Here is a 22,352-nt window from a genome sequence, read left to right on the forward strand (position 1 = left end):
GGACAACTCAGCCCCAAAGCCTGGGCAAACAAAATCGCTTGCAAAAAGCAACACCGGAGAGAGATCCAGCCTGGAATGGGGAGAAAAACGGGACTTTCTCAGAAACCCATCTCAATGAAAAACCTGCCTTACCGAGGGGACTTTCAGGAACAAAAACTCTACATACAATACTTGTATTTTTCCAGGGCAATGCCCCTGTCCCACCCCGTGGCACACAAACCATCCCAACCAGGTCCCCACCTGCACGAGGGGCACATGGAGAGAGATCCCTGCGCTCCAACGGGACCGCAGCAGATAACCCAGTTCTGTGCCAGGAACGGGATCCCACTCGTACCGTCCCGGGAGCTTCACACCTGGGACTGCTCACTGCTGAGACACATCTCGCTTTTTTACAGAAGGGTTTATCCCTAAAGATTGTGCGCGTGGAAAACAACAGGCCCACCCTCAGCTCTGACTGTGATTTTGACCTCCAGGTTTTGACCAAAAAGAGAAAAGGTGTCCATGTTTAAAGTGGGTGTTGAACATATTATTTTGCATATATATATATATATACATATATATATATATATATATATCAGATTCATGTAGCCAGATCACAAAGAACAGACACCTTGATGATGCACTTTGGAGACGCAAGTGTGCATCCCGAACAGCACTGAGCTCCCTGGCTGGGTGTTTATAAATGCACCTGCCAAGGAAGAACGTAAACCAGAGCTGGTGAAGCTGATATCCTTCTCTAAAAAAAAAAAAAAAAAAATTAAAAAAAAAAATATAGATTTTTTTTAAGCCTTGACCACAAAAATCCCACTTCTTACCTGACTGCCCTGTGCTTTTCTGTGTTTTTTCCAAGTTTTCCAGCAATACCAACCTACGCTCACAAGGGTTCGACCGCTATCGAGGCTGTTCCTCCCACAGCCAGGCGAGCCGGCGGTGAAGCTTTCAAATCAAATGATGTGGGATTTACTTTCTAGCTCAGCAACAACTACTTTTTGCTTTTTTAAACACAGAAACAAATGTAAATAGGTTTGTTGGCTATTTTTAATGAAGTCCTCATCACGCCAGGAAAAGTCCTCGTCGTCACACAATGAAAGCATTGCAGTGGCTATCCTCCCTAAAAGGGATCCCAACAATAGCTGGGCTTTAGAAAAGCATCCTGATACAAAGAATTCATTCTTCTGATTTACTTGAAACTACTTTGCCTTAAAAGAAATAAAAAAAAAAAAAAAAAAAAAGAACTGAATTAAATTTAAATTTTGCCCTAAGTTTCCAGCATCATTCAGGTATTTGGCCATTTTCTTCCACACCAAATTAAAAGTGTATTGGGTAAAAAGATCAAACAAAAATTTTAGCAAATCTCTTTAGGGTGAAATCTGTTCAGCTATGTATTTCTCTATTAAAAACTCTAGTAAGTGTTCTTCTAGACAATAAGCATAGCAACTATCTAACTTGCCTTTTGACACCTTTGAAGAGGTTTGTCCCTGTTTTTTCATTACCAGGTATTTTGTAACACACATATTGACTTTAAACACAGAAACAGTAATTCAACCAGACACAATGTTTATTACGAAGCTCACGCAGCTCATTATCTGTCCCTCACACACAACACTAAACCTGTAGATGCAAAAAAATACAACGTGAACGAGGTTGTCTCGACACTTTGCATTAAGTTCTTCATCCTTTCTTTCTCCCGAAACCTTCAGCAGACGCTCGTCCTGCAAACCTTCCCCTTGCGGACTGCTCCAGCTTAAGAATAGTCCGAGCCTAAGGGGGCTGTATGGAAATGCCTCCCTATGATAAATTTCTCCCAAGTTTGCCAACACATTTTGCACATCGTGACGATCCCCATGACCGTGTGGTGGGTTTCCCAGCCTGAGGAACCTTCCTGCTGTCCCATCATGTGTCACTGAACGTGGAGCGACAGCGGCAGGGAACACGAGAGGGATGCACAGCACGGAGGATGGGGTAGAGCAGCTCTAGACTTTTAGATACTACGATATTAATATGACAAATGGATGAAACCAAGGAGCAAGAAAAAACACTACCCGCACTTCTGTGGCTAGTGATACACCCCCCTGTGATTTTTTAAACAACATTTTTACATCATCAAAAAAAGAACAAATGAAGAGCACCAGTGAGTTTCATCTCATTGACCAAACAACCGCCTGGTCGCGTGTTCGCACAAACCTCTCCAGCACAACCGGCTCACCTGGCCGAATAACCCTGCCCTGGACACCCAGCAACCCCACGATAATTTAGTGCTTCACTACAGATACATCTCACCCCAAAACATGAACATGCTGAAACATCCAATCATGTTCTGGCAAGCATGCAAAAAAAAAAAAAAAAGAAAAAAAAAGAAAAGCCCATGGCAACAAAGCCGACAGCTTGCCAATGGCAGCTGCTGCACGCACACACAAAATTAAACTATATTCTTCTGAAAAGGGATATTATTATGGCATTTTTTTCCCCTCACCCATCACCCTCACAAAATAAAGGGGGAAACATCAAAATGTATCAAACATTAGGAGAGGTGGATTAAAAGAAAGAGGTGCTGCCCAGAGGAGGGATGGAGAATACAGGGTTTAACAGGAGATCCAACCGGGATTGAGGCTGGATGAACGGAAATGCCCTGAAATATCGGCTCACCCATGGGCGATGTATGGCACAAGCAACTAAAACATTCATCCTTCCTATTGCGGGAGGGCCACAGATGCTGAATTGCACCAAGTTTGGTCAAGCCGGCTCTTGGCTATACCACAAACCTGCACACACATGCTTATGTACGTTAAATAGCATCTGATGATACCCGTCTCCACTCCCTCTCCCCGATGCCTCCCGTGCTGCTCTGTGATGCACGAGATCACCATCGCCTCTCTTGTGAAGATAAATGTCACATCAGACCTCTGACATCATGTATTCGCCAAGTAATTATTTTTGATATCATAAGAGTTGTACAGGGTGCACAATAAAATTAAAAAGTAGAAAGCAAGGTTAATAAGATTATGGTGTTGGTATAATAGGTAATGCATTTTGCAGTATATCCTTAAATCTGCCCTCTCAAAACATAATTAAATAACTGTGATTTATATTTTAAAGGAATGCAGACATGCAGTGTATCCTCCTACCCACATATGCTAATTGCTTTCAGCCCCTAAAAATCACACAGTTGTTTGCAGCTTTTCAATCCTCATGTGTAAATAACCCGACTCTGGTCCAAGTTATGAACAATAAACTCCAGGAAACTTTTCGGAATAGCGTGTCATTAAACCCGTCTTGATTTTATCTCGCTGACCTAATGGCACTGATGTGCACTGAAGCCCGTGGGGAAGGAGGAACAACTCTCCGGGGCCTTTCGCACTGGCCTGAGAGCCGACATTCCAACCCACCGTGACACCAGGCCAGTGCCCGGCCCGGACGGTGGACACTGAGGACCCGAGAAGGGACCGAGACCCCCTTAGGAGGAACCGATGGATGTATAAGCCCAGGATACCCCCTCGCTGTGGGTCTGTGTGCATCGCGGCAGTGCAGGGACTGTGGGCTATGTGCGCCCAGACATTTCGCTATAGGTGAAACCCAACTGCGCAGCTCTCCATTTTGCGCTCGCACGCAAGAGCCTGGCACACAAAATGGAGGCCCCCACGTGTTTTACGGGCAGCGGCTACAAATCCAGCCCAAATCCACCCGTGCTATAGGAGTCATGTCCTCCTCCTATGTGCTGAGCCACAATGATGCCATGTGGAGCGATGCTAGCTAGAAAAATTTCCAAAAAAAATATATATAAATATGCTGTTATCTCTCCAAAATTAATTGCACTGTGAGGAGGGGATTGGCCAGGGCCCTGCTCTTGCAATTGGGAATAAAATGCTGCAATCTCCAAAAAACTTGCTGGGATAAAACTGCCCCACACATCACAGGCACCATGACCTGCATGCTGATTTCTGCTGGGCTTTCTGGTGGCTACCATTACATGGGGGATAATTAGCAATAACCAAAGATGAAATGAATGAAGAACATCCCACAAACGGAAAAAACAAAGCGATTAAAATGAATTTTAGCCCACGGACAACTCTTATCTACCAGGAGCCCTCACTGTTGTAAGGAAATCTTCAGGGTTGGCTGCTGTTAGGAGGCTAAAATAATTTGCCCTGAATTTACAGCCTGTAATTTAATCAGCAGCTCCAGCCCTTGTCTGCGCGGAAGGGAGCGGGGGCAGAGCGGGAGGATGCCCCCAAAGCCGTCCTGCCGGGACAGTCCCCAAGTCCCAGAAAGTCCATGTTTGGGACACGTGTGGCAAAGCCCAGGCTTTTGGGAATGGATTCAGGATTTACAGAGTTTGTTTGCTGGTTGCAAAAGCCTCGGCCGGAGCCTGAACCCAAAGCACCGAGGAGGAGGAGCTGCGAAGAAGCGCAAGGCACGGAAAGTAAGGGATGCCCTTTCCTTTACATCTGAATGGGGAGAAAATACATAATTGTAATAATAAATAGCAGGTTTTATGAACAATTAGGATTCCACTGTCTCTTTGAAGGGTTTGAAAAGCTGACACGATGTTTTGGGTTCTCCAGATTCAGCTTTGAGGCCTCAACCAAGAGAAACATTCAGCCCCGCTGTGTACAGCAGTGACCACAACAAAGATTGTGGTTTCTCCCACACTCGCCTTAAATAGATCTAAATTAATGCTATTCATCATTGGGTGGAAAAAAAGGGAAATATAAAAGTGCAGTCACTTGTAGACAAGCCAGCAGCATTGGGCAACTTTCTTACCATTCAAAAACTTCTCCTGCTTCTGCACCTCAGAGCCCGCCGGGGCAGGGAGGTGTGGAAACAACACACCCTTATATCATCACCTGGAAAACATCCTGGGCATATAAAATACGCCTTTATCCCGTGTTTATTTGTTGTTGCTGTTGTTGTTGTTGTTGTTGGAGAAAAGGGAAAGCTAAAACCACATGACTGAACTCCTGCCAGGAGTTCGTGATAGAGCAGAGCGTCCCGAGTGCCGCACCAGTTAGTATCCGAATTATCACGGATACTCACCGGCTCAGTTACAACTGCACGGGGAGAGCAGTTGTCCCACCTAAATCCTGCTTCTGTCAGCTCCCGCCCTGCCCATGGCTGCGGAAAGCCCTGGGGTTCGCTCCCCGAAGCGCAGAACATCGCTAGATGGAGATTATCTTTCCGCACCACGCGGGGTGTGCAAATCGATGCGTCCCATGCGCGCCCGTGATAGGCGGGTGTGTGAAATTTGGGGTGTCAAGGAGCCGTGGTTGTCACCTCCCCACTCTCCCAAATGAAATACAGACCCAGACTCCCACCGCTGACTTTTTATGGGCACCTTTTACGAGGCGAAAGCACTGCAAAATTTGCCTTCTCCTGGTGTTCCTTGAGGGCAGAAATACCGCAAGATGTCTTAATTTTACTTTTTTTCTTTAAAACTATAGGTGTCTCACAGTGGTAGAAATTAATGGAGAAAACATACACACAAAAACCCACCAACCTATGAGCCCCCAAACATTAAAATCTCTGCTGGACACTGGTTCAGGTTCAGGTTCCCCCGGGCACACACAGGGAACGCGTGTGAAATACTTGGTGCAAAGCTGGACAAGTATTTTTTGGTAAATGTAAAGTGACTGCAGAAATGCGTACAAACTAGTAACATCACAAAACTTAAAGGCCCATTTTGGATGTATGCTGGAAGAACCACGGGCTGGAATTAGGCTTTCAAAAGCCTTATATACAGAGGGAATGTCACGGATGCTTTAAAAGTCTTCAGATACGTGTAAAAATAACATATATATTACACATTATCTCCACAGAACAAACACCATTTGAAATGTGCCCCTTTAAACTACCATTATGGGCTGTCTAAAGAGCATTTTGGTTGAAACTTGGGAGGAAAGGAAGAAAAAAAAAAAACAAAACCCACTGATCTTACACCTGCTCTTTAGCAGTGGGAAGTGGGTTCTCAATCTGTTAACATGACCATCTGGCCAATCTGCATATCACGGCTATCTGGATTACTGTACGATGGAATGACAATAACATAGCCAAAACAAAAGTAAAATGCATCAAAAACTAACAGTAGTGCAGCCCTTTTGATTTTAAATTAAATAATAAGTGTGGTATCACAGCAAAGTGAGAAAGTCAGCTAAATAATTAAAAATGAGCCTTCGCTGCGGCATAATTAAGTAAACAATATGGTGTGTGTTCCTATATGAGCCTGCAACAGTTTCCAGCGTCGAACGCCCCACTTTCACAAAGCAGCTCTCGGAGTTGGAAACGTTGCAACAGCTTTTTTGGGTGCCGTGCGGTGTGGTCAGGACACCTCTCGCAGCCCCGCAACGCGCCAAATCGGCTGCGGCTATTAACGGGATTAATGCAGCAACAATCAATACCAATCGTACTGAAAGATTACGTGTACCTTTCGGGCTACCTCTGCCGGCGTTTTGGCTGTCTGCAGCCGTTTTCTGCATTAACTAATCTTGGGGTTATTCCCATCAATGCCTCTTTGCGGCGGTCCAAGTAGAAATATTTTAATTCAGCCGATGGGAACGTAAAATGGGTCTGCTTAAAGTTCAAGGTCGTGTGCTATATACTATTGCCCAGGCAATTACCCACGGAGAGTATTTAGACGCTAAGTAAATTTTCACAGTCGCAGGAATAAGACCGACTCCTTGCATCTTCGCGGCTTCTATTCGAAACATGAGCAGAAAAGTGAACTCACGCAAATAAAACCCCATCCCCAGGTTTTCCTTAAATTTGGGATTTTCAAATGTCCTTCTGAAAGATTAAAAGATTTTCTCTGCCACAAATACCTCGCCAGCTTAATTCTCGCCTGAAGCGCATAATGTTGACCATCCAAAAAAATAAATCAGGCATCGCAGCATCGCCTCCTGGCCTCCCAGCCAGCTCCGTCCACTGGAGAACTCTCTAAAAACTGTGACCTCTCACTAAATTTAACTACTTCCACTGCCAATCTCTTCTCCAATCTGATCACATTAGCAGAAGGAACTCCAAAGCAGTAAAAAAACTCCAGAAAGTTCTCGGTTGAGTGCCTACTAATGAACAAAGGTTAACTTTATCTAAAAGGTCAAATGCCTGGTGGCTAAGGTTGTGACCTTAACAACTTAAATTGTGACCTTGCCACGTGCCTAGTATATTGTAGATTCTGATACAGATCATCTGGTAAAGGACCGGTCATAAATTAGCTTTACTGTTCGACTCCCACAAAGAAAACGGTTTGCCACAATGGTTTCCAACTTGTCATTTGATACAAGTGGAGAATAAGTGAAAACTAAAAAGCGAACCCAAGTTCAGGGTGTGAAAATGCCGCCTGCTTTTATTTAAGCAGATTAGAAACTGCAAAGTGAGAGCAATACTCTAGATTTCAATACATTTTTTGGTCAACCTCTAATTCATAGAACACCGATCTTTCTTTGCGTTCCCCCCCCCCCTTTTTTTTTTACTAAAATGACATGTAGTTTGCCTATTTGCATGTTTTTGTTTTCTCTTTCTAGCCAGTTCTTAAAGAGAATAATTGATTTCAGTTGCTTTGTAAGAAGCACTATTTAAGTATGTGCACATGTGTTCCCTTACAGATGATAGTGCCTACTGAAGAAAAAGCGTGGATTCAAAGCAATAATTATTGTACATGTTTAGAAGGAAAGGGACAACTCGCTGTTGAAGTCATCTCAAATACGGGCATCTTGGAAGAGAATATTCCCCCCAAAAAAAGAAGAAGAGTGATAAAAAAAAACAAAAACAAAAAAAAAAAAAAAGGAAGAAAAAGAGAAGCGAGCACTATGGGTGAAAAGGTCACAATGGTTTTGGCACGTATCTTCAAGCACGTTTCGGAGTCTGTGCCTCCTGCCAATACTGGCAACTTCTCAAAACTTTTAAGGAGGTAAAAACATTGTTTAGTGTTTACAAATCTTCTGTACTATAGCAGATGCTTGTCAAATCAGCTATATGTAAGTTGACCAGCCCCTACCTAATATTTGTACCAGTGACTTCTCCCTTGTAAATAAGCGGTCCATATATTTGGGGAGCGAGGTCTGATGGAGCTTGAGACAAAGGACCCTTAATTTATTTTTTTTCTTTTTTTTCTTTTGTGATTTTCCTGTTGCGCACCCGGCACAAGCTGCCATTACTGCGGGTCTGCGGGAACCAATGGCTGTCAACTTGGCCAATGTTCAGGTGTAACAAAGACTGCTGGGATACATCGGAGGGGATAAAAAAAATGGGAAAAAAAGGGGGTTAAAAAAAATCTAGCCTATACATGAGGCTTTCGGTACACCTCTGTGAAGCAATATGCATGGTGACCACGCTGTGCTACCTCCTAAAAACTCATTTTGTCCCCCTCCCCGGTGAGGTTTAGCCGGGGATACGCCAGCGCAGGCGACTGCATCGCGAGCACAATGCGATGCGTGCGATCAGCAAACAACGGCCAAAAAAGCCAAGCGGTGAGGTCTGCACGAGCACGTTACCGCTAACACAAAACCGCGAATCTAACCCCCCAAAAACGAGCCTAAGCCTCACACTAAGTTTCCGCGGCAAACATCTAGTCCGAAGAACAATTAGTGCAATTGCTGCCTGTTGACGATGAAGGCAGAAATAAATAAGAGTTCGCTATCGAGGCTATTGTTTGCCAACAGCACGCTGATAAGATGGTATATCCCTAATCACAATATTGAACTTTAATAATGTCTACTGCCCAACTGTTACAGCAGGGAGAAGATCCCTTCAGGCTCCCGGGAGCGCTTACACCCCTGGGTTGGGTCATTTTCTCCCCATTCTACATTTTTGTGACCCTACACACAGGCTAAACCAAGACCGTTGGTTTCTATTAACAACTTCTGTGCCTGGCAGAAGCTGCTTTTCATTTAGGAAACACAACATGGACCAGTATTTACTGGCACCACTCTCTATATAAGTCTAAATAATAAAAACCCGTGCGCCATGTAGCAGTAAATGATGGTTTTCAGCTGCATCGAGGCACTTTAAGCACATCACCCTGCTCCGATGTGCAGAGAAGGAAACTGAGGCAGACAAAAGGGATGCGGGTCCCTGGTCTCCCCAGGGCCGATGATGGAGCAGGAGGGGTCCCACACCACCCCAGCCCAAAACTCCCTTTGGTTAGCCATTCATTGGTAACCCTTCCTTCACCGTGCCCTGTAATAAAATCGCAGAGTAAATAAATAATTTTCCACAATATTTGCCTACCTCTCCTTTTGCCACAAACACGCAATATGACTTACCACCTCGCACCAAAGTGCAAAGTAAATTTCGCAGCTTATCTGTAGGAAATATTGTGAGGATACTCGAAAGTTATTTCTGAACAGGGATCGTACCCGTAAAATCACAGCGGCAACACCGCTTATCGCAACAAGCGCTGCGGGGACTCGGCACAGAAAAACTTTGGGGTAGCCAAAAGCTTCCACAACCCCTCCGAAAGAAGGTGGCATTGGGAATGCAGGCTCCCACTGCTGCAATTCGCTCTGTTTTCTTACCAATACATATTTATATAGTAGTGGTTTCTACGAATATGATTCCTCTCTGCTCCTCTTTTTTTTCAGCCTGTCCAGCCCCTCAACTTTTGCAAGTCAGGCTGAAACCCAGGAGGACCTATATATACTATAGGTGAAACCTGGGGCTTAGCACTTCACATGCACGCATTTTTCTGCAATATAATCACTCCGGAGAAGTACAATAGCACATTATTTTAGCCAGTCAACCTGCTACCCATCCTCTGAGCACACCGAGTCGCTCCGCAGGCCGGGTGTACTCTGTGCTGGAGTCAGAGATCTCAAGATTTTCGTTTTCATCACATGCAAAAAACCATCTCAGCCTCTCCCGTAAGCACAATATTCTCAAACCAGGAATTTGCTTCAAGACCTGCTTGGCTTCTAGGTGTATAAACTGCGATATTTCAGGGAGCTTTAAACACCTCCTTTTCCCCATAGGGTTACCGGGGGGTTGTTTTGCGGCCACTCAGACCTGATGGCTGTGGTTGCTGCCGAGGGACTGTCTTCTCCTTTCCCTCTGAGCCCAATCCTGTAGGATTGATATTCCCCATCCCTGTGGGCTGAGGATACCTGGTACTCCTGATCCACAGGCCTCAGGGACCTGCAGCCTTCTCAGGCTACTTTGTGCATAACATATACAAACTTTTTTTTTTTCCTTTTGTTATTTTAAATCATTAAAATCTATCTGGTTTCCCCCAAAATCAGGATAAGGGAAGCTGCGCCCAGCTGCGATCCCTCCTAGGACAACATCTAGCATAACACCTGTGAAAGATGCCCAAAACGCCGTTAACCCCAGGAAAACAAGAGCCACTTTCATGCGGCTGCACTTTAAAAACCCATGAAAAGGAAAAAAAGATAAAATAAAAACAGGGACAGTTTTGGCACTCCCCTGGCCCTGGGAGGGCGATCACCGGCATCCCCGCTCCCTCCCCATGCAGCCGCCACCGGGGCACGGCGCCCGGCCCCAAGATAAACCGAAAAGTTGTAGAAGGTGGTATAGAAAAGCACTTACCTGCTGCGTGCACAAAGTATGCCAAATATAAATCGAGTTCCTTAACAGAAACTCCTATATGGTGGGGCTGTACGCACAGCCCGGGGTTAGAGCACTGTGGGGACTTTACAAGGCGCTCGCCATCAGTACTTTCGAGCGGAATACCTTTAAATAAAATCACCATAACAAGGTCCAACCTCCAGACCTTATCTGCCTGGCGAAGGCAGTCAATTCTTCTCATCTTGCCCTTCTGGTCTGGATTGGAAAGAACGCAACACGGAGGCTTTTTTCCTGTGACTGTGAGAACAAAATCCTCCCGAAATTCAGGCCTGATATCTTTCCGGAGCTTTGCCAGAAGTCTGGATGCCCATTTTTGCTTTACCTCGGGTTTTTCACTTAGCAGTTCGTCCTTCACGGCTCTCTCTTCCTCTTTTGACATACGTTTTTCATGTTTTTTGAAGTATTTTCTTTTTCGGGCTTGCAGGTTGAACCACGTGTATGCAAACGCTCGGACGTGAGGCAGAAGTGCTTCAATGAAGGGATGAAATTCATCCTGAAAAAAGTTACAGAGAAGGGTCGATGTCACCGATACCATCAACAAAAAAGCCTCCAGAAACGGGGCTTTCGCGAGGGCGTCGAGGTTTGCCGGGATGGTGAGAATTAGGAGGGTGATTATGTATTTTACGGGCTGTGGGACTCGCACCCCTCGCCGACCGACCCCGCCGCATCCCCGCTTCACCTCACGCCCACCCAAAACCGCTGTTCCCACCCCAAAAAAACAGGGTCCAACTCCAAACAAGCACCCAGCCGGAGACTGTGCAACGATTGGGGCCCCTTCCCCCAGATTCCAAATCGCCTTAAAGAAAGAAAAAACAAAAACGGAGAAGGAGTTAAAAGCGAAATAACCCGGCTGCGAGTCCACTGTCGAGCGCGTATCTCCCTTTGCTCTCTCCCTGACCCCGCTGCTTGCGGTGTAGCCAGCGTTTGCCCGCCAATTTGGCAAATCCTAAACATTTGGATGCCAATCAATGTTTGTATGGGGAAGCCTAAAGTATAGTAAAACTTTCCCTAAGATATATTTGGAAATAGCAGCAGGCAGTATAGTAGAACGCCAGTAGAGCTGCGTGTACAAATACAATGAAGGGTGGTTTTCTCTGCGTTTCCTAAAGGGTGAGGGGAGTAGAAAGCAAAGTGGCCAGTTTGGAGATTTATCCTGCGTGCGCAACAAAAACTAGCATTAAAATCCTTGAAAATCCAAGAGTGACAAATTTAAAAAAAAAAAAAAGTTTGGTTTATATTCAGTCAAAAAGAAAAAAATTAAAATCTGATATTCAGGGCTATTAGGACAGGCCAAACTCTGAGCCTTTATATAAAATAAAACAAGAAAAACTGACAAATGCGGTAACAGAAAATCCTAGCATGACTTGTGCAAATACGCAAAGAGTTATTTATTTTTTCTTTAAATGTTGTGTCATTTTTTTTCACGTGTTTAAAAAGAAATGCCCTACTTGGAAAGTTAGTTTGGCCATCCAGAGACACTGCTTGCTTTGTGTAACCATGAGTTAAAGATCACCCCTCTCCCTTGGCACTAAAATAATCACGATTAAAATTACGCTGACAATAAAAAAGTGCGAGAAAGACCCCGCAATTGAAAAAATAAATAAATATATATATCCTCAAAAAGTACCACATAAATCAGCCAAAGAAATTAAAACATATCATAGTATACTGCGGCCACGCTTCTTGTTTTTCTCTGAACAAATGAATGACCGGACTCCAGGCTGCACATAAAACCGTATAGAGCCCGTGGGGCCCGATCCGGCCCCGCGTGCTGGGGATGTCCCTGATCCAGGGCCCGAGTTGCTCCTCTTCTCAGGATTGGGCCCTCCAGGAGGGAAAAAATAAAGGGCTGTGTGCAGCGTTTCCCTCAGCATGGCAAAAGCCAAGGGAATTTTTCAGATTAACTACCTTTTTTTTTTTTAATTATCCCATGGAGTACATTTTCTACCCAAATCATTTCAGGTCGTGCAAATGCTGCGATTAAAACAGACGTCTTATGACCTTTCAACACCTTATTTTAACTTGCATTTTCTTCTCAAAAATTAGGAAAAAAAATGAGAAATCAATAGTAGAAATATCTATCAGCAAAATCCTGTCGTAATTCAAGACCTTCTGCTGACTTCCCAAAAGCTTTCACTGCACTTAGATTCTGAGTGGCCCCTGAACTGTAAATACTTAAACCCATAGGTAATCCCACAGCATTTATTTTTATTTTAAACACAGATTGCTGAAAACTACAAAAAAATGGCACAACATATTTCATTATAGCACAGCAGAGCGGTAATAATCACAACTACTATGAATCATTATTAAAATATAAGCAGGTAAAATAAAGTAAATCACTGTAACGATAGGCACATTCCTCCTTTTTTTTTTTTTTTTTTTAATTCCCCCCCTCAGCTGGAAAAGATCACGGTTTCAAATTTCAATAAAGTTTAAAAAATATATATAAAAATAAAAAAAATCGCTGTGAGTTTGCAGTCGGCAGATTCAAAAAGTGAGAGGAGGCACAATCCCAGCACATGGGGCTGGAGAAACAGCTCTCACGGGGGGGGGAGGAAAGGAAAAAATAATAAAAAGAAAGAAAAATATAAAAACTACAGGTCCCTACAAGCTATTAAAAATAATAAACCCTCCTTTCTGATCACTCTTGTCCTTCCCCTTCCTCACTCAGGGAGAGCCAAGGAAAAAAAGGCCTTTTGTCAAGTGGAAGTTTATCTGCGAAGGGACAGACAGCAGGGACAGACCCACGGCGAGCCAGGGGAGCGCTCCCAGCCTTCCTGCCTTCCCAGCGCGTCCTGGTACATCCTGAAATATTTCAACTTTTCTGCTTTAAGCAGCGCTTTGTCCTGCCTGATCTCATGTGCTCGGGACTTTTTCGGCTCGACGCTGGATGCTGTCCAAGAGAGAGTCGCTGTAACCTGCGTTAAAGCTGATTCCTACGATGTGAACCTGAAAGGGGAGGTGAAAACACCGCCAAAAAATAAAAAGAAAAGAAACCAAACCACTTTAAAAGACTTCAAGGAGGAGGGAAAGGTAAAAAAAAAAAAAAAAAAGGGGATGCTTTTTGGTGTAAAGTCAGGGTCGGTGGCTGAAGTAAATGCAAAGCACCGCTGCTCGGCGCGCGAGGTGTGCACGTCCCTATTAAAGCCCACTGTGTCTTTTCAAAATGGTGTTCGAAGAGAAAAGGTTAATGACTCATAAACAGACCAACTTTCAAACTGTCTTGGTAAACACGCCGCTCCGTAAAAAAATCGCACCGCTTCAATCTCGGCGGCGAGGTATGAGCAAAGTCGGAGTGGAAATAAAAGCACTCGGGGCTGATCAAACAAAATTGGGCTTGATGCAGGGACGGTGGGGGGGAGCAGTTCCTGCACAATACAATTATTTATTTCAGTGTTATTACAGCCTTCCTCCCCCCCAAAAAAAGTTTTGGAAATGTGTCAATGCTAGTGTGCTAACAGATGTGCAGACTTGTCTGCAGCCTCCCTGCAAAATATCCAGATTTTCAGTAACTGGTGGAAAAGGAGATGATCTTTGCCTTTCCCCAAGTTCGCTTCAAGGGAAACTTTCAAAGTATTTGATAAAGATGTTTGCTTCCCCCGCCTCAGCATTTGATGGGCCACCTAAAAACAAAAGACACCAGAAAACTAGGAAAGACAGAATAAAAACTTTTTTTGTTCTCATTGCGCTACTCTCCAAAGTTTGAGGATACAGCTCTTCCGAGAACTGCCTGTTTCTAAGCAGCACCTAGAATCTGGGCCGTACAATTCACTACAGCTCATACCAAAGTTTTCCTCTGCTCTTCAGAAAGGTGTAAAAAAAAAAAAAAGCAACCCCAAACAAAACAAAACAAAACAAAAATTAAAAACCCTTATAACAAAAGAGCCCCCAAACCCAGCCCAAAGGCGCCCGCAATAATGTAACACTGCAAAGGAGTCTTTTGAAACAATATATTTCTGCTGATCTTTTTGAAATTAAGCCAGCTACAGCAACCCTTGTTAATATTTTTACAATCCATTTGCTTGTAAATCTATTAGGAGATGTGCATATGTTCCCCAACTATTTCCTAGATCTTCAGCAGATATGTAAATGGAACGATGTTTAGATTTTTCCTGACAGATGATACAAAATGCTTGTGCCATTTCAGTTCCAGTGTCTGGATAAATATGCTCATAACTAGGATTTCTGTTTGTTTTCCTTTTCTAGCCCATTTTCAAAAGCTTCCCTTTAAATCTGACCCAAAACTTCAGACAGACAAAAAAAGAAAAAAAATATCTCTGTCCCAAAGCTTGTTTTAATAAAAGCTCCTGAAATTAAAAATAGGAAATCGCTTGCAATTGCTAAGGGCTCACTCCCTTTTTCCACAGAAAATGACAGAATCACCCAATTGATCCTTCGGAGGGAAGAGTTTGTCTGGAGGCCTCTAATCCTCGTATTACTTTTCCAAACGTGCAACAAGAATGCGAGATTTTCACAACTGAGTAATAGCACAGTGCATGGCTTTTTTTTTTTAATAACAAAAAAAAAGGTGTGGGGGGGGGGGAGGTGGACACGACAGACACTGGGATAGGGAGCAGCCGGCCCATGGATCTATTTTATCTCCTTAATGTGCAACTGGGCCTACTAAACCCCAGCAGCTCCACGTGCAGATGCAGAGCGATGCGGAACGTCGCTGGTCCTGCGAGAAGAACGTTGCTGTCCCCCCTGCAGCAGCACAACTGACAAAACCCAGGTATTTTTCAGAGTTGAAATCAGAGGCACAAACTTTGGCCAAGGCAGAGCATGGAGTTGTATCTCCGTCCTCTGCAAACTCCCTCCGCTCCCGTTCACCTCCTGCCTTTAATCAAGTGTACGGTTTTTAAGCCAGGTGGAGTTTCATGCCTCCGCCAGCCTGGCTTCTCCTGGCCGAGCACCCCAAAATCTGGGGGAGGCTGGGGAAGGAAGGGGGGATCACAGCGATGGAAGGGGATGAAACTTTTGCAGCTCTCTCGAGGGCTGCCTGGGAAGCTGCCTTCCCTCTCTCTGCATTTCCTCGCCTTTTTCTCGACGGAAAGAGCCTGGAGAGGCTTTCTCACCGGGAGAAAAAAAATATTCAAATTAAATTAATAAGAATAATGTAGACAAAATCTCCTGCAGGAGGAAATAATCTGGGGTTTGAGTCCACCACAAAGCATTTCCTCGTTAAACCATTACATATCCTGCTAATTGAAGGTGTGTAATTTAGCGTCCTGCAGCAGTGTGCGGGGTAAAGGGGGGGTCGGGCAGCGCTCCGCGGTCGCGTAGCTCCTGGGCACCGCGGGGCGATCCCCATCGCCCGGCCCCCGCGCAGCCCCGTCCCGCCGCAAACGGGGGACGCAAAAGTTGCGCCGAGTCCCGCGGGGGACCCGATCTGCGGGCGGGAGGATCGCGGAGGAGGGGGGGATCACGACACACGCGGGACAAGTTCGCGGGTGTCCCCCACCCCCCCCTCTCCCCGCTTGAAGCGGCCTCCGCGGGGCTGCGCGGGTGCGGAGGACACTCCGCACAGGGGCGGCTGCACCGCGCCGCACCGCGGGTGCGCACTCAGGTGCGGAGGGACGTTCCGTCTCCGCGTCCGGGGAGGAAGAGCGGAGCCAGTCGGGTCGACCCCCCCCCCGCCCCGCCACCGCGTAACCCCGAATGCGGAGCCGTGCGGGGGGTGCGGGCCGTGCCGTGCCTGGCGCCCGGGGCTGGGGAAGGCGCAGAGGCTGGCAGCGCTGCCCAGGGCGCGGAGCGGCGGTGCGGGGCGCGGGCGGCGGCGGCGGCATCGATCGCGGATGACCAAGCACGGCGGGGCCGTGCGGGGCGTCCCGCAGCACCGCGCGGCTTCCCCCCCGGCCCCCCCAACCACCACCCCTCTTATTAATTAAACCATTAATAAGTAGGCGCCATTAGCCATGTGCCGATACAAATGGCCGTGCGGGAAGGAGGTGGGGGGGGGTGGGATGCAAGCGAAAGGCAACAAAGTTAGTTTCGGCGAAGCTGCGTTTCTGCCCCTTCCCCGGCGCGCACACACGCACCCCCCGCAGCGCCGGCCCCATCGCGCCCCGGCAGCCGCTTACCTGGGTGAGACAGAGCGGAGAATACATGACTGCTGCGGGGGGCTGCGGTTTGGAGGTGTGCGTGTGCGGGGAGAGAGGGAGAGAGAGAGGGGGAGAGAGAGAGAGGGAGAGGGAGAGAGAGGAGGGGAAAAAAAGAGAGAGAGAGAGAGGAGAGGAGGGGGAGCCCCGAGCCTGCTTCTTGCTTTCACATTTCCAACTCTGCCAAACTGCAGCCAGCGCGGAGCCGCTCCATGAGCTGAACTTTAACCCCGCCTCGACTTTCCCGCACTACGCGCTCGGCATGCCTGCCCTGCGCGCCGTTAAAGGCATAGCGCACGCTGCGCGCCCCTCCGCGGACCCCCCGTTCCGCGCCCCTCCGCGCCGCTCTGCGCCGCGCCGCCCCGCTCAGCGCTGCTCCGCGCCGCCCGCCCGCGGGGGCGGGGAGGGGCGGGGAGGGGGCTGCGGCGCCACCGCCTCCCTCCGCCCCGCCGCCCCGCAGCGCGGGCAGCCGCGGAGAGCGAGCGGTGGCGGGCTCAAAGTTTTCTCCTTTGCGGGTTTTTGTGTGTGTTATTTTTTATTATTATTATTTTTATTTTCGTGGCGGCTGCGGCTCCGCTCGGCCCTTGGCCGGGGAGGCAGCGGGGGGGTAGGGGACTTGGGGAGCGGCGCTGCGTTCACAACTTTCCCCATCCCCTTTGGCACTTGTCATTTTAAATCAAGCGCTTTATGGTCAGGGGTGCTTATTCCACTTAAAAATAATAACATAAAAACGCAGTAATACATAAATCAATATGCACGCCGCATCCCCCCTTCCGCCACTTACTAATAAAATCACTCCTTAAAAGTGAAGCGCTTACAATTAAAAATACACCCGCGCCTCCTGCCACTTCTTCAGCGCATTGTTTTGGCACCGACAGCGTTTGGGTTTGGGGTTTGGATGTTCTCCAGCCCGCTCATGGGGACTCACAGGGTGTCCCGTGTGTTGCGTCCCCCCTGCCCACCTCCTTGGGAACAGCGTTTTCCACTGATGCTGGAAGCGATTTAGGCGCAGCCGCATCGCAGCGCGGTTATCCGCGCAGCGGGGGCACACAGGAAAAAAATCGCATACATAGGAGGACACAGGGAGAAATCCCCCCAGACAGCTGGGGTTCGGTTTCTTTTTTTTTGGGGGGGTGGGTTGCGCGGGAGCGCCTTGCGCTCCTCTCCGCAACCCACCTCCCCGCCCCCGCCGTCCGCGCTGCACCGTTCCCAACCTTTTGCGGTTTGCAGCATTATCTTTGAGTAACTTTTGGCGCCCTTCGGGAGACTTTTGGCCACGGGACGGCTGGTTGCGCCCTCTAGGCAGGGGCTGCGGTCAAGTGCAGCCCCTCCGCAGCTGCTGATACCCCCCCCCCCAACCAAAATAAACGGGGTTGGGACTAGAGCAAAACCACCTTCTTCTCCCCAGCCGCGGTATTTTTCAGCGTTAAACCGGTGAACGCGCAAGTTCTTATTTCTTCCCAACTCAGCGTTTTGCTAAACACGCTTTAAAATAATATTTTTTGTATTTTTTTTTCCTTCCCCCTCGCCTCTGTTTTTTTTTGGGGGGGTCCTAAATCCGGAGGTTTCCGCGGCCCCGACCCCGCGGGGCGCCGCCAACTTCGGCGGAAAAGGGAAAAGAAAATCCCGAAAAAAAAAGAAAAAAAAAAAAAAAAGGCGCGCCCCTCCCCCCCGGGGGAGTTCAAACGTCGCAACACCCACCCCCGCCGCTGATTGGATAGCCCCTCGGCAACGTCACACCGCCCCGCCCCGCCGATTGGCCCCCGCCGCGGTCCGTCACACCCCGCGCCCGGCCGCGTTTCTTTGTGCGCGGCCGCGGCCGGAGCGGCCGGCGCGCACGGAGCCGGCGCGCACGTACGGGCGGAGGGGCGGGGGAAACTGTCAAGCTCAGCGGTTTTCTCAAATCCCTGAAAAAAAAAAAAAGGATAAAAAAAAAAAAAGACAACTCCAGTGCAGACACCGGCGCTCTTTCCGCGCCCAGACCCCGCGCAGCTCCCGCCCAGACAATAACTGCTGCCCTCTGCAAAAGCGTGGAAACCATTTAAAAAAATAAAGTTTAAGAGGCGTCACGTATCATGGAGAGGTATAAAGAGTACGTGAGAAACTTTACGGGGCTCAGACGATTGGCTCCGACTTTTTTTTTAATAGCTAAAATAAACTTGCAGCCGTTGGGAACCCGGAAGAGAATAAACGCCGCAGCCAATTGCTGCCTGCCGTTAGGTGGTGATTGTTGGGCTTGTTTTTTTTTTTTTTTTCTTGGGTTTTGGGTATTTTTGTTTTGGTGTTTGGGGATTTTTGGCTTTGTTTTGGGGGTTTTTTGTGTGAGTACCGGCCGGGCGGTTTCGCAGTGCGGTCCGGCTACCGGCGCTGCCGCCGCCTCTGCCCGCTCTGCCGGGCGGGCTCCGAGCGCCTGGGACTTTGCAGAAGTTACGAGCGATTCTGCAGCCGCCGGGCTCCGGGCTCCCGCCTCCCACCTCCTCCCCTTCCCTCCCCCCCCCCGGCCCCCCCTTATTTCCGCAATCGCCGCAATTTGCATAGGAGCCCCGCACCAGGGCGGGCGGGGGAACGACGGGGCTCACGGACATCCCTTACCCCCCCCCCACCGCACCCGACCCCGCTGCGGGCCCCCGGCACCCCCTGCCCAGCCCCTTCCCAGCCGCGGCTTCTCCGCAGGGCTGCTCTGCGGGAATGCGGCGGCGGGGGGGGGGGGGCTGTGCTGCGGGCACCGAGCGGCCCTTGCACGGGTAACCCCCTCTTGCACAGATTCCTCCCCCCTCGCACGAGTACCCTCCCCGCATCTGCACCCCCCGGCGCGGGGAACCCTCCCCATGCCTTGCTGCAAAGCTCCTTTGCTGCACGGGTGAACCCACCTGGCACTAACACACATATACACCCCCCCATCAGTTTGCACGGCCACCAGCCCGGCTTTGCACCCCTCCCCCTTTGCACACACCCCACTTTGCACACCCCGCCGGGACGCAGGGACCCCCGCCCCCCCCGGTCCGCAAACCCTCAGCGGGGGGGGGGAACTTTCCCCCCCAGCAGCTCGGCCGTGTCTGGCTGCAAATGCAGCAGCCAAGCTGCAAAGTCTCCAACTTACACGGCACCCCTAAAATAGTCCTGATTTCATCCCTGAAAGGATTTCCTGGCTTTGTGTGTCTTAACTAGCCTTGGCCATTTTTGTAGAATAACCCTATTATTCACAGCTCCGAGGGTACAATCTGCTAAAGTCACTTAATAAAAAAAAAAAAAAAAAAAAGCAAAACCTTCAAAGGGCGTGAGAAATAAAGGCAAACAAACAATTGTCTGTAGCTCTCAGCTCCCCTTGATCGTGGATACCCGCTTCATTAACAGCAGAAGCATTATATTCTTAAAACTGGAAGCCTCAAGATGCGTGATAAAACTGCAAAATTAATTTGGGGGGGGGGATGGGGGAAAGCAAGTGGATTTGAAGGTTAATTACTATTTTTTTACAACAAAGTGAGACTTTAACTCACACAACTTATCTCATAACTTAACGAGTGGCACAGTTATCCCTCCGAATTTACTGCTTTTAATCAACTCGAGCGGGTATTTCAAGAGCCTGGCATATTGAGAGAGGGAAAACAGAAATAAGAAAGAAAAAAACCCCTCAGACAGTGATTTTCAGTTTCAAGTTCGGGAGCCTCAGCCCTGCGCTGCTGCCAGCGCGGTTCCGTACCCGGCGCGTTTTAACCTCCCAGCAGCAGCTCTGCTTTCTCGGTTACCTCCTGGTGACCCCTCGAAGGAACCCACCGATTCCCAGCGGTCTGGAGACCACAGGTTGGAAACCACCGGTTTTGCATAAACTTCTGTTATTCGGCGCAGGCTTAGGTTACGAGGGTTCCTCGCAGCAAATTGTCGAAGGATGATGTGTGCTGCATAAATTAAAACATCATGTCCCCCTTGCCATGTGAAAGCATTATTAAAAGAAGCATAATAAGGGATTTCCACCATGTTATCAAGCGTACAAAGAAAACTCCGAATGGGAGGGATGGCTGTCATCGGGGGAGAACAAGCTGGGATTTTGGAGAGGCTTGAGAAGCGCTTTGAATAGCCCGTCGGTTGGACAAGGATCAGCCCTGACAATAGCCAGTCTATACGTGGTATGGCCTGTTAACATCCAGCAGCAATCATTAAAGGCCTGATCCTGATAACGGAACTCTTGGGGGCCCTGAGCGATGTTGGCGGCTTTGGGGTGCCGTCCCTGGGGGACCAGCTTCGCCGCACTGAGAGCAGGAAACCCCCAAAATAACCATGGGCTCAATCCTAAACCACCTTTCCATTGAGACCTTAGAGCCACACGCTGCGATGACCTGCATCTCCAGAGCTATTTGGAGACTTAAATCCCATTACAGTTGATGGAAATCAATGCCCAGATGTTTCCGTGTCATCCCACGACCCGCTATGGAATTAGCTACAAATCCCAGGAGAAACATGGTGGAGGAGCCATTGGTTAGTGCTGTGTCTAACCCAGTCCTACCACCTTTTATGAAAGTTATATATCCTGAAGATACTAAAAATGAGAGTCTGTAAGACTCTCTCCAAGAGCTTGTTTTATTATTCAATGCATACACAGAGAACTGAGCGTAGCAGGGTTTTCTTCCTCACTCTGAAGGCTCCAAATCCTGATAAATATGAACATCGTGGTCATGCGAACGCTACATCACCCTTAACCAGGAGGGCAGGTGGGCAGAAGGTTCCATCGCCAAGCTCCAAATTTCAAGGTGTAGTTTAAATAAGCAGACTAATGCATTTGATGGAAAGTCTCACCTTGCACTGCTAAATAAGTGTGAATAATTATGGTTTTCAACACAGCGTTTTCTGCCCATCACCATGATTCCCAACAGGAGAGCGAGGAAGATGAAGAGGTGTTGCAGTCCCCATCTGACAGATGAGGGTGGCTGCACCAGAATTTGGGGTTTGGGCCATAGGTGCATCACTAAAACGTCATACATGTGGGGATGTAGTTGTGCTAAACCTAAGTGGGAATAACTGCACCTATCCTTTTTTCTGTGATATCTCCTACTTTAATCATGATTTACTGGAGGCATCGCTGCCTGGCACGGCCGTACGAGGAGTGCTGGATCTGGAGCCCAGCGTATCGCAGAAATGCCTGTGGACTTGTAATACATTTCCGCAGGGTGTTAAGTCTATGAAATAACTTCCCAGAAAAAGTGTGCGGAGTATGGAAAGAAAGCAAACGGGACAGAGACAGGCGGGATAAGCAGCATTCTCCCTTTTGTTTTGCTGTAGATCTTCTAATGGGGAGCATAATACATGGTAACTCTATTTTAGCATAAATACCACTTCGCAAAGCAGAATTTAGTTGAAAAACTGAAATACTGCAAAGAGAAGGTTCCCCGCAAAAGTGAACGCAGTTTGATAAGCGAGCTGTGATTTACTGATGGCCCTAAAAGTCTCTGCCCACCACGCTGGTGCTTCCATCCAGCTGGATAAACACCCCGTTTGCAACTGGAAAAGGACGCAAATACGCAGAGTCGCCCCTAGATATACTTTATTTTTACACGGTCCCACAGCCTTATTGCTGCTGGAAGCTGATGGGCACCTCTCACAATGGTACGAAATCATTCTCCAGCAACAGTGAGTGATTGCAGGGTACGGTACTGATATTGCCATCGTCCTAAATCCAATGGTTTA

The 22,352-nt window shown here is 47.9% G+C and overlaps 1 protein-coding gene across 8 annotated transcripts in view; it reads right to left on the bottom strand.

Annotated features, from left to right (window-relative positions):
• The window catches only part of NFIA (nuclear factor I A), a 250,412-nt gene extending 233,219 nt beyond the window's left edge, over window positions 1–17,193 (bottom strand). For 2 of the 8 annotated variants that reach the window (XM_082053405.1, XM_082053406.1), the window contains exons 1-2: window positions 16,656–17,193; window positions 10,534–11,065 (exon numbers count right to left, since the gene is read on the bottom strand). In XM_082053405.1, the coding sequence (XP_081909531.1) occupies window positions 10,534–11,065; window positions 16,656–16,682 (559 nt within the window). In that variant the 5' untranslated portion in view covers window positions 16,683–17,193. The remainder of the gene's footprint in view (window positions 1–10,533; window positions 11,066–16,655) is intronic. The other 6 variants (XM_082053407.1, XM_082053404.1, XM_082053410.1 and 3 more) reach the window with 6 other exon arrangements.
• Between the last annotated feature and the right edge of the window lie 5,159 nt (window positions 17,194–22,352).

This window comes from Streptopelia decaocto (assembly GCF_964273445.1).
Source record: "Streptopelia decaocto genome assembly, chromosome: 5".
In the NCBI taxonomy this organism is placed as follows: domain Eukaryota; kingdom Metazoa; phylum Chordata; class Aves; order Columbiformes; family Columbidae; genus Streptopelia; species Streptopelia decaocto.